Genomic DNA, 12,390 nt, shown 5'->3' with positions numbered 1-12,390 from the left:
TATGCTGCGTGAACAGAGGGGGATAAGTGATAACAATACATATAGAATGGCAAATAATAATAATAATACGTGTTCGGCGGTTTTGTGATCGGCTCGTTTTCTTGTTCATTTCAAGACTTGCTCTCCTCTTTTTTTCCTTTCCTTTCCTTTCCTCTTCTTTCTTTCCACCCAAGGAGCACACTCACCATCGATCATGTTACAAATAGCCGATCATCACGGACTTCCTGCTCTGGAGTGTGTGACTACCTCATAGTATGGATGAAACAGAGAAAGTTGCAGGTGCAACCTGATGTTGTAGGCAGCCTTTGGAGAAACTGAGGAAGGCAATCTAATTTGGATCTAATGTGGACATCCCATTTGTAAGGACAAGAGAAGGCATAACATACAGAACCCTTCTACAGTAATTTGCCTCCTTCGGAAATGAGCATACCTCGAGTATATATATTGAGTCCAAACAAGAAAGGATCCTACACTTAGTTTTGAATCAGACTTTGTGTTTCTATAACTCTGAAAACTCAGATCGTTATACTAACAAGATATAAGGAGATGATGAATAATATGACATGATATAAAGAAAAATGAATTAATTTTTGCGATAATATAATTATAACTTTAAAAATTTATTTGCGATACTATCAAAATAGAAGGAGACGCTCAAGCAAAATGATTACAATATAAAGAAAAGCGTGTAAGGATAATTTTACGATAATATTATGGAAGAGTCATACATTGTAATTGTTGTTAAGTTTGAGTTGATGAATATATTTATGATAATTTAGACTAATTATCTCTTAAAAAAACTACACTAATTGATCACATTCTGTATTTAATGGAAAAAGCTTTCCTCTCAAATCGAGTAAAAAAACTGATCAAATTGGCGATTAACCGGGATGAACCGAACCTGGAGCACGTTTACATGGCTCTATATGCAGCCACCACCACCATCATCGTCGTCACTACTCCATGCCCTAACTTTCCCAGTAGGCATAGAGAGAGAGAGAGAGAGAGAGAGAATGGGAGGAGCAGGGGGAGAGCACGAGCACCTGGCTCGCGTCTTGAATACCCACCTCGACAACATCCACGACACCTTCCAGGTCCACTCTCCTCTCTCTCCTCTCTTCCATTTCCAAGAAAAAGATTCGATTTTTTCTTTTGGGTTCCTTCTTTTCCTTAACGATGGCGGATCGCATGGGTGTCTGCGTGCGTAAACCCTGTGTAGGTGTTGAGCCAAAAACCCTCTGGTTCTCTCGAACGGGTGAGTTGGGAAGAGGTCGTCAAGCTCGGTGACCAAGTCTCCAAGCAAGTCACTGTGGGTACTGTCTCTTTCTCTGTCTCTGTCTGTCCTCTTGCTGCGAGCTCGTAATTTCTGCTTCTGTGTGATTCTTGTCAATGTTGGCAGCTCGTGAACGTGCTCTTTCTCTTTGCTTGCTCTGATGATGATCGGTGACCTCGTAGTTTTCTTGATACGTATGTATGGTTGTGGTGGCGATACTTTTCCTTCAGCATGGGCCTTTCTGGTCTATGCCTATGCCGTTCCTTTTCTTGTGCACTTGGGGGGGCGTCATTCTCTCTACATATTAGGATGAACCCGTCATTTGTTTTTTCAAGTAGATTTAGTTGGTGGTGTATGGAGTCTGTCTGCAAATCCATCTTTCTACCTTAGGCTGCTGTCTACATTAGTATTCATTGCGGGTCTTGGAACTTTGGCAAATTTTATTTCACCCTTTGGGTTTTTCCAAAGACTGAATTGGTTCGAGTAATGGTTGAAGGGTAAGATGATAACATGCATGGAGAGGGCTGGATTTTATCTGGTGAAATGATTTATAAATTCAGTACAAGTACAGCTAAATGCGGAAAGGGAATGGTCAAGAAAAGTGCTGGAATGACATATATCATCATTGTGGTTTTCAAAGGACAAGCTATCTGTTTTTTAAAGAAAGAAAGAGGACAGACTTTTTTTGCTAGTATCTTGAGTAGGTCTTGACCAATAGGCTTTGTGATGGAAGTCAGTTCTTAGGGAGCAAATGATATCGGTTCTTTCATACTTATTGGTGCCTGTTTTGACCGTGCAGTCGGAATGTTGTGGATGGGACAAAAACCTCAAGCTAAAGCAATGGAGGAAAGCATGACGACATACTTTAATGCACTTCAGGGTTTTCTGCTGTTGTCCCATGTAAGCATGGTGGGTGCTGGACCGACTCTTTCTTCCAATATCCACGAAGCGGTGAAGAAAGTTGTGGATTGTAGCTTTAAGTTGCTCAGCACATCTGTCCATTCTTATGGTAAATCCTGGTCGCATCTCTTTCTTTCGCTCTCTCATATTCATGCATCCTACACCCAATGGATAGGTTTGAAGTTCGTGTCCTTGATAAAATGATTGAGAGACTAAGGCCGGTAACATCTTGATTTAGCATGGCATTCGCTATTGAGCCTTTATTTATTTGATGCTCCGTCCCATTAGGAAAACTTGTTGAGTTCCCGGAGAGGTGACAATGATGCAAAGTAACTTGTGATGGGATTCATGGACTAGATAATTGAAAATTCCAGGAAAAGGGTTACATGGGTACATTCATATGAAAGAAATTAAGAGCTTGTCTGAAGCTGTTTTTAGGAACGGTTTTTGTTTCCAAAGACATATATCAATGTAGACTTGCTTGTCTAACTGTTAAATAGTTTATTGTTTTGAGAATTGTTTTTGAAAGCAGGGTCATCTGAAAATGCCTAATGTTATTTTCAGTTGTCCTCATATTTTTTTCTTTAGTATATAAGCGTACGAATTCAAAAGCACAATGTTTTTTTGTTTTTTGGTGGGTCTTTTGGCACTTGCACATTTCGCTTAACTAGCTCACTTGTGCATGTTGTCCTGCAATCTATGGTAATAGTCTGAATATTTGAGAACTCATTTATCAACAGGTTCTAGCAATGGTGAGGAACAGGCGGCTTCCATTCCAGTGCTAGTTGGTACAGTATGGGAGGCATGTTCTGCTCTTAAGAAAGCTCCAGCAACAAATATAACTGCAATTGGGCGAGCCATGTCGCAGGTTGCAGTTACCATGAAAGATGTCATTCGCGAGATGAAAGAGCTCAAGCCAGCTTGCCTGGACCCCAGTAATGAAACTTCTGATGTCTCCTCTATAAAAGAGGAAGGCGAGACTCATGTTGATGATAATTCAAGTGAAGGTGACATAGGCAATGACTTATCACCTGAAGAGATGAAAGTTGCTAATGCGGCAATTGTGGTGGTATCTGATACCCTCACAGTCATCAAGGAGTTAATACGCGTCATCACAGGTTTGCTCAAGATGGAAAATTCAGATGACAGCGGTGCTTTTGTGGATTCTCTGGAGAAGTTATTGAAGCTATGCCAAGGAATTGGAGTACAAATCGACGAGCTCGGTGCTTGCCTTTACCCTCCACAAGAGGTCTCGGCCATGATGGTGGCTTCAGGGAAAATGTTGACTCATCTCAATGATTTACAGGTGGAGGTGGAATATATTAAAGGAACTTCAGAGGGTTTTGTTCGGGCTTGTGATGGTATCAGAAATTCACTCAAACAGTTCGAGTCCGATTTAAGTTGCCATCGCTCTGATGATTTGGAAAGCCTACTGCAGAGCTCTACTTTGAGTGATTAAGCGATGTAGGAGATGCAGCCCTGGGGGTGTCGTTGATGATAGGGATGAGATGCTCACTGTGCAATTTTCTAATTGATTTTGGTTGTGCACTTTTTGATGAATGGAGAGTCAACCTCACATATGCATACGACCTCGCGTGGTCAGTGTTAGATTTCAAACGAACTACTTACGTCTTTGGGTCAAGAACTTTGTAAAATGGTATACCGGACATGCTTTTACTGAAAATTGGAATCCTGATGATTTCCGCAGTTTCCTACCATGATCCTTTGCTTTTTCTTGAGCAATGTCTCAAATGATAGATTTATTCTGTCCGGATTGCTTGCGCAAGAACTAGATTTTGAGACAGCAAGGCCACCGGGAATATGTTCTCAACATTCACGTCTGTAGCACCACCGTAAAGTAATGAAAAAGAAAGAATCTTTGCCGTTTCCAATCGTTGAATATGCTTGATAAAAGACTAAAGCTTCACAAGAGTACACAAGTTTGCAGAGTAGTGGGTTTGTCCAAGGTTCCGGGTTTGAAAGTTCTTGTGAGCATTATTGTCAATGTTACTTTATCGCCATCACTGGGACGATTTTAAGCTTGCCATGGATAAAACGCACCTCTATCCTATTCGACAGAACAGAAATTACTAGAAGCTAATTGCCAGGATCAATGGAGGGGAGTCGTTCTTTTCGGCCAAACGGTCAGCAGCAAATTTGGCTTGGTTCCGTCTATCGAACCTTTTCAACTCACCGAAAGCGTCCGACATGAGCGTGTCGCTAATACCGTGGCACCGAGTCAGGGAATCAGACAGACGTCTGGGTTCACAATCCTGGCGTTGTTCACTAACATGCGTGACCTTCCGTCGTTAGTGATTTTGAGCATCCGGTTGGCAAGGCATGCGGGCATGAGTGTCCTCTTGGGGAATTGAATCAGGTGGGTCATCAGGAGTGGCATGGGGATAATGGCTGAGGATGAAATCTTGGAGATTGTTGCTGGTAATTTGGCATTATGAAGGCGATATCAGAGCCATGGAGCGCATCGGGTTAAGCGTTTAGAATTTGGAGAAGGATGACAAAGCCATGGTAGGACTTCATTCTCATGTAGGCCATGGCTTTGTGCAGGTCTATCCAGTTAATTTCACCTGTGGGCCAAGATTCGGCGAAAGCACAAATTTGAAGAAGGATGAAGAGCCACGAGGCCATCTCTATTCTATGTGAGTTCTTCTGAACTGCAGATTTTGAGCATGTCTTTCAGAATGAAGCTTGCTTATATATTCCAAGGTTCATGAGCTGATGAAGGTGCATATCTCCTGGGGCTAGTTGGTGGGCAGTTCGAACACGAGGAAAGTGCATAAGCCTGTTTGGTTAAAAAAGGAGAAGAACCCAAAATTTAGGACTGGCCATTCATACAACAAAAAGGATTGTAACAACGTTTAAGCCGCATGTTTTTGTTGAACATAGGATCCTGACATCGGACAGCAATTTAGTCGTTACTGGGACATTGTTTGTAGGAGATTAAGGTAGATGATAAGAATCCCATTTGCCATCTACTTCTTTGCAAAGATCTCCGTTTTGATATCATTGAAAAGGAATGTCCGCCTGAGTCGTAAAAAGAAGAGGCAAACTCGTCCACGGATTTCATCTACCTCAGAATGAGATGGACATGGGTAAATAATACGACCTCGGGAAGGCTGTATGTACATTATATAGATCGTTGTGTTCATACAAGGGCAGCTTATCGACAAGATTTTCTCTCCTGTGACTGCTACACAAGCTCCACCTTTACAGGGGGATTGGCATTTGACATTGGCGATGCAACAAAGTTTGTGTTCATTTTGGTCCTAGCAGGCTGTGAGCTTATTCATTTTTCTAGAAAGGAAAAATAGTATAAGAAATAAGAAGGAATAGGCCAAAACCGCATCAATGTGAACTGGAGAAGTTCAAGTGCTAAAGAAAGTTGAAAAGGGAGCACCTCCTCATGAACTGTGTACAGGGACATATGGTGATAACTTTGTCACATGCATCTAATTGTTCTCCGAATGAATTCGCAATCTTGGATTGGAATATAAAAATCTCCTAGCTGGAGTCCATACTATATGGAGTTTGATAAATTTTTTATTTTCTCTGGTCTCGCGTCTTGCCCTTCTTATAATAATATGACACTCTTGCTCTGGATACCTCTAAGCTTAAATAGAATGTGGCCATAAGACCTCTCTGGAGATAGCTCACATATTTGTCCCCACTGAACCCCTCTCTCTCTCTCTCTCTCTCTCTCTCTCTCAAACACACACACACCAGAAAGAGGCATGTCGATTTCACTGCAATGGATTCTGGTAGCTGCCCTCTTCTTGGCAACTGTTCCACACAAATCAGGTGAGTTTCTCAATATTGCGTCACAAGAAATTCATGGCAATCAAGGATCTTGAAACTGTATACCCTTCATGGTCGTTTTGCTCTTCCAAACACCGGTAAAGTTAAACCAGACAAATAGACAAGCATCTCACTGAGCTTCCGCTATCTGATTCACATCTCTGATGCCTCCATTTGCTCATCTGATAAAGCAAGGCATAGCAAGAGAGCCTCTCCTGATCTCAATTTCTCTGTTCTTTGTGCCGTTTCACTCAGCTGGGGAGTTCGAGCAATGGTGCGTGGCCGACGAGCAGACCCCGGATGACGAACTGCAAGCAGCTATGGACTGGGCATGTGCACAAGGAGGGGTTGATTGCACTGCGATCCAGGTGAACCAGCCTTGCTATCTCCCCAACACTGTGAGGGCGCATGCTTCCTATGCCTTCAACAGCTACTACCAGAAGTTCAAGAGCTCGGGGGGATCTTGCTACTTCCGCAGTGCCGCCATGACCACCGAGCTTGATCCCAGTAAGCATCTTGATCTCCTCTCTTTGCTTCCGAATCGGTTCTTCCATACAGATCTAACTAGAAAACATGAGTGTTTACTATTGAAAGTAGTCTACGCTATGTGAAGGGTCATATGTCATGACAGCGAAAGTAACAATCTTAGCATAATACCACTTGCGTGAAGATTTTGGTAGCTGAAGTTACAGAAGATGAGATATTCTTTTGTTTGTTCAATTCAAAGAGTGTACAAATCACGCTTTACATTTTATAATTAATTTCTTACTGAGGGGCGATCCGAGAAGCTTTACTGGTATGCGATCTTTCACATGGGATCTAGAGAAAAGAAGCAAAAGTCCATGTGCCCAGGAAGAGCGTGCCTTGGGAGTTTTAAATGGCCACGTCCGGAATCCCATGCATTGTCGAGCTGACTCTTATATCATGGCCCAACGCTTAACTTTTTCTTTTTCCTTTTCACTTTGCTTTCCAAAGATTGAGAGAAGACAAATGACCATAAATCAATAATTGCATAAATCTCATCAGTGCTCTCGATTAAGAGGGACGAAGCGTAATCATCGGGCGGATCCCGAGAAAATCTGTCACCGTTCTGCTGACTTTACAAGCTGTTCGATTCGCAGGTCATGGTTCTTGCCACTACGACTACCTTCCATGATTCGGATGCATGCAGATCAATGGGCCAAGGCAGCATGATCCGGTCTCCAGGTTTACTTGGAGGAAATTCAAACCAGAGAGCTTCGTTATCGTTCTACTTCATTTTCTTTTCCCAATGTATGGACGATTTCTCCTCAGAAATCGGTCATAGGAATGTTCTTGCTGGAAGTGGTACCTAAATCATGCTTGCAAGCGGTTCTTTCCATTGCCAAGAGATGTGAAATTCCTTTTTTGGTTTCAACTAGTTACGCTCTATACATAGAACAATTACAGAGAACACAAAAATCGCAGAATTGAAAGACTCGAAAGAAAGACGGGGAACTATGCCTCATGGGAAATAATAGTCATAACTCTAACTACGAATCTGAAGTTACCTTTCCAGGAAAAAGAAAAATTAAGAGACTACTCTAGTTTCAATTTGAACATGGAAAACTGTAGCCAGATGACGACATCGGGGTTAATTCAAAAAAGAAGAAAGCACACTAAATCACTAATGAATGGCTCAAGAGCTAACGGCAGACTGAATGACAGACTTCTAAGATTCGACATATCATAGCATAGTAACAATCGAAGCGGAGTTGCTGCCCCTAAAATTTCAATTCAAATGATCCTGCATCCTCCAACAACTATTGGTACACAGATAAACCTTAAATAATCCGTAATCCAAGTTCTGAACGGTATCTAAATTCTTGACATTGAAAATGACATAATATGCCCAATCAAACTTGTCAGTGAAACTCGAAATATAAAGATCTATGACGGGATTCTTCAGTATTCCCGGAACAATAAGGGCTGTAGATACTCCTACGGACCTTGAGGTGAATGCGGCAGATAACTGGAATGGAGCTTCTCAACCATGACGGAATTTGAATGCTGTTCACTCCCTCCAGGCTTTGGCAAAACCCACTTGCTTGCATGTATCCTATGTTATCAGACCGACCACAAAGTGGATTTTTCCACGAACAAACAGTCAACAGTCAAGAAAGGCACAACAAAGAACCCTCGAAAACCATCTTGGGGTTAATGTTACAATGGCCTTTTTGGCCATGTGTCTGAATATTTGTACACCTTAAGGTAACCTTGTCTAAAGAATGCTAACAGTATAGGTTCCACCTGATCCTTCTTTGCCTCTCTCTGTAGATGCATTAGGCAGGGACTTCAATTCCAGCGTGGAGGAGTTCATCAGGAGTTGCAGCAGGGTCCAGATCCCAGCAGCCATCAGGCAAGTTACTGCTTGTTTCTCTCTTCAGAGACCAAGATGGGACCCGGTGCGAAAAGCGTAACATCTCTCTCCTTGGGATCCACCTAAGTGCATCCTTGCTTGTATTCCTCTGGTATACCGTCTTGTACCCTTCCAATTTTACAAGGGGGGTAACACAGACACCAAGCTCTTCAGAATAATCATCGACCACCTCTACCATCTCATATTGATGCCTCACCTCAGCTGGTGTGGATCGGTCCCAATGGGGAGACCAATTACGATAAACAGCCCATACATCTCCACTTCTTGGGTATATGCGAACACAACCTCCACGGCCAGCTTTTTCCTTACTCAGTAGATGAGAGAAGATGTTCACATGATCAACAACATCAGAGGTCCATGCCCTAAAATGACCACATGATTTGGTAAATCCACGATCTATCCAGTTAACTGACCCAAATTCAGAATCAGTTTTAGAACTCAAGTAACTGATCAGGATCTTGAATGGCTTTACCGAGATGATCTGACGGATCAGACAATAAAGTCGAGGCATGCCATCTTCTTCATCATAAATAGCCCATATTTGCTTGGGCTTGAAACATTCCTCAGATCGGTCCTTGTCAAAATCATGGAAATCAGGGTCAGGGACTGTTATCGTGACTGGTCCACTTCTACTAGCTTTTGAATGACTAACTAACTTGGACTGACCAGCAGCTTCAGCCTGTAACCTCGCAGCCTCTTTTGCTGCTGCAGCTGCTGCGACTTTCTGCTTCATCTCTTCTAATTTCTTCTGGATTTCTGTCCTAGCCTTGTCCATCAGCAATTTCCTAGCATCAAATGCTGGCATAGCAGAGCAACGTCTAGCTGGAAGTTCATTTGAGTTCGACAACTTAGGATCAAACTCTTTTTTGGTTTCTGGAGACGACTTTACCCCTGTTAGTTCAGAGCCATTCCTAAACTCGGATCCAACCACAACCTTCCTTCTCTTGTCAGGTTTGTCAGGTCTAACCGTGTTCAACCCAGATGATCCATTAACACCACCAGACATATGTGGACCACTGTCTGCCAGAGTATTCCTAGTAGCATGCTTTTCACTGCTTCTGTGTCTAGCTTTATGAACCTTACCATTGGCTGGTTTAACTGCATCACTTGTTTTGGCTGTAGACCCATTAGGGCCAACAACTACAGTGGAACTCCCAGAGGGCGAGCTCCACTGGAAGGACACGTTCGAGGTGTAATCATAGCCCTGTCCGGTGTGATAGCTTGACACTCCATTTCCCACAAAATAAGTGGCATTTGTTGGGACGTAGGACATGCCATCAGATCTGTGGCTTCCATATCCATTACCGGGGAGATAAGTATAAGGACTATAGGGAAAAGACCCAGTAACTGGAGCGGTACCGGTCTCCACAGCAACAAAAATACCCCGGCAATTTTTACATGAAAGTCTCTTGTTGACGTACTTACGAAGATATTCATACTGAACTTTACAAGACGTGCAGACAGTCCAGAAAGTATCAACTGTAGGTTGAGCTGTGGGTGGACTGAAGCAGTTACCATGCGTTGTATAACCAGCCCCGTGTACTGAAGATAAACTTGGCTGTGAAACCAACGATGCCGAGTGTTGATTTCTCTTTAGATCATAAGAGCCTCTCTTAGCATTGTCCGACAAAAGAGTCCATGCCTCAGAAACAAGTTTAAAAGCACCATCAGCTCCAACACATTTGTTTTTATCAGGGTGAAGGAGAACAGCCAACTTCCTGTACTGTCTCTTCACTGCATATTTATCTGCAGTAGGCTTTAACCCAAGAATCGAATAATAATCTACCTCACCATTAAAGTGTACTGCAGAAGCCACATAAATGTCGAAAGTGGCCACCATCTGAGATATACCATCCAGTTCAGGCCACAGCTTTTTAGCCTTCAAGGCATAACTTTTTGCAGCAGCAAAGTCTTTTTCAGCAAATCGCTTCTCAGCAATTTCTTTTGCCTTAAGGGCCTCTTCTTTGTTTACTTCCATGTAGTGAATTGCTTTAGAACAGTAGTGCTTGAATGGAAGCCACGGTCACTTCAGCATCTTGATACAGAAACAAGCTTGACTTCCATGTAGAGCCGCCTTATCAAGTCTGCAAACACTTTGGTTAACATTAAAGTCTAATTCGTATTAAAACGAGCGTTATGACAATCGAATCTGACTTAATTCAGTTGAATGTACTGCTTACCTTGATGCTAAATAACGAAATTATCCGCTGGCTGTACTACCACAACTTGCTTTGAATCTCGAGTTTATATTCTCCGGTCCACCTGATAACTAAAATTCCAAAAGAAAAATAAAAGTCAGATAAAAGAAAACTGATATCTCAAAAATCCGACTATTACCAAAACACGATAGCAAGCAATCAAGGGACTATAACGCCAACTCGAGCCAACTGTTATGGCTCAGCATACTGCGCAATTAATATGGCTACGAAACTCTAATAGAGTTGCTTTCTCATTCCGGCACAGCATACTGCACAGTAATTACTCTAATTGAGTTGCTTTCACATTCCGGCACAGCATACTGCGCAATAAATACAGCTACAAAACTCTAATTGAGTTGCTTTATCATTTCCCCATGCAATCAAACTGACTAATCATGCATCGCATCCAGATAATCTCAACATCGCAAAAGACCAAGGACGAGTCAGCGGGCTTTGACGTAAAACCTGAAGTCACAGAGACAGAACCGGAAAACATTTAAACCGTACAGACTACAGAGCAGTGAGCAGCACCAGCTCAAAACCCTAGAAAGACTCGCCTAGTACTTCTCTACCCTACCTCGAAAGTCAAAACACCAAAAGCCCGAGTGTCCACGACTTATACTTGACCTCAATTACACCAATACTCCACTAGCACCGAGCAAAGGCGAAGTAACACAAAACCCTAGCGGAACCGAGCATTTGACGCGAAAATCGACCCGAACGACTGTAATCAACAGCAAAAAGCATCATTTCGCAGTTCAAAATCAACTAGGGCGCCAAATCACCAAGATCCTGGCACAGAATCACCGGATGGAAGCTGGACAACGGCGAATTCCGCCGTATCCGGCCCAACCGCGAATCGGCGAGCGATTAACCGAGAAGATTATGGGAGAGATTAAGCAGATAATCAACACTCACAGTGACTCCAGCTGAGACTCGAGCTCGGGGGGCCTCGGATCGCGGCGCTGCGATCCGGAGCTCGAGCGAATCGAGGTCGAGTTGAGCTCGCGAATCTCGGTGGGGTTACGCACCACCAAAAGCACGCACGCACGCCCACGCGCACACAAAACACACTGAAGGAACCGCTTTTCAAGGCGGCCGCAGCACAGAGACGGGGGCCGCGAATGGAGGACTCACCGTGCACGGTGGCTGAGGGCGGCGAGGTTCGGGGGCGGCGCGGCGGAGCAGCTCCGGCGATCGGCGGCGCGGACCGGGAGATGCCGGTGGATCGCCGATGGGGGATGTGGTCTTTAGAGGAAAAGGGCCCCAAAAAAGGGAGTTAATAAAACGGAGGAAAAATAAAAAAATTTATTATGAGATTGAGTGAAAGTAAACGGGGAGGGGCGGGCGTTAATATAAAGTTTATTTATATATAATATTTTGATTTTAATTTTAATTTTAATTGTAATTAAATCGGAAAGTGAAGGGGGTGTTTGCTAAAATGTGCGGGGGGTGCGTTTGCTGTTGGTTAGGGCTGGGTTTGGTAGAGATAGAGAGAGAGAGAGAGGGGAAGGTGATGATGATGAGGTAGATGTGTACTTTTTGTATTTTATTTTTTTATTATTTGTCATTATTAATTATGGTGTCATTTAATAATATGTGATTTGATGTGATATATATATTTTTTTATACCATATATATCTATACTGGCAATACTATTATTTAAAGCAAGGAGAATCTGATACTTTTATGGCATTTTAATTAATTTCCTCTCTTTTTTAAATAACCTTAGTTACTTATTTTTATAAATATCATAGCCATTAGTAAATGCATGAATGGATAATCTACCTTATATTCCCCCGTTTCGA

At 42.8% G+C, this 12,390-nt stretch overlaps 3 protein-coding genes across 6 annotated transcripts; 2 read left to right on the top strand and 1 right to left on the bottom strand.

Annotated features, from left to right (window-relative positions):
* The first annotated feature begins 933 nt into the window (after positions 1 to 933).
* LOC104424654 lies at positions 934 to 3,880 on the top strand. The gene is made up of 4 exons (XM_010037131.3): positions 934 to 1,094; positions 1,220 to 1,313; positions 2,073 to 2,282; positions 2,914 to 3,880. The coding sequence occupies exons 1-4, from the start codon at positions 1,014 to 1,016 to the stop codon at positions 3,630 to 3,632; spliced, it is 1,104 nt and encodes a 367-aa protein (XP_010035433.2). The 5' UTR covers positions 934 to 1,013; the 3' UTR covers positions 3,633 to 3,880.
* A 163-nt stretch (positions 3,881 to 4,043) lies between these two features.
* On the top strand, positions 4,044 to 7,353 carry LOC104424653 (glucan endo-1,3-beta-glucosidase 4). Its single transcript, XM_010037130.3, has 3 exons — positions 4,044 to 5,989; positions 6,242 to 6,493; positions 7,108 to 7,353. Exons 1-3 carry the CDS (start codon positions 5,923 to 5,925, stop codon positions 7,140 to 7,142), a joined length of 354 nt encoding a protein of 117 aa, XP_010035432.2. The 5' UTR covers positions 4,044 to 5,922; the 3' UTR covers positions 7,143 to 7,353.
* A 309-nt stretch (positions 7,354 to 7,662) lies between these two features.
* LOC120286341 lies at positions 7,663 to 11,874 on the bottom strand. 4 transcript variants are annotated; one of them, XM_039305707.1, is made up of 3 exons: positions 11,720 to 11,874; positions 10,565 to 10,653; positions 7,663 to 10,477 (listed from the first exon to the last, which is right to left on the bottom strand). In XM_039305707.1, the coding sequence occupies exon 3, from the start codon at positions 10,360 to 10,362 to the stop codon at positions 8,287 to 8,289; it is 2,076 nt and encodes a 691-aa protein (XP_039161641.1). In that variant the 5' UTR covers positions 10,363 to 10,477; positions 10,565 to 10,653; positions 11,720 to 11,874; the 3' UTR covers positions 7,663 to 8,286. The 4 variants fall into 4 exon arrangements, with proteins under 4 accessions (XP_039161641.1, XP_039161639.1, XP_039161642.1 ...); XM_039305705.1 differs by having other exon boundaries at positions 7,663 to 10,468; XM_039305708.1 differs by lacking the exon at positions 11,720 to 11,874 and adding an exon at positions 11,501 to 11,697.
* Between the last annotated feature and the right edge of the window lie 516 nt (positions 11,875 to 12,390).

Source organism: Eucalyptus grandis, chromosome 11 (assembly GCF_016545825.1).
Source record: "Eucalyptus grandis isolate ANBG69807.140 chromosome 11, ASM1654582v1, whole genome shotgun sequence".
NCBI classification, from domain to species: domain Eukaryota; kingdom Viridiplantae; phylum Streptophyta; class Magnoliopsida; order Myrtales; family Myrtaceae; genus Eucalyptus; species Eucalyptus grandis.
Note: the sequence above shows the minus strand (reverse complement) of the source record. Positions and strands in the feature narration are given on the sequence as shown.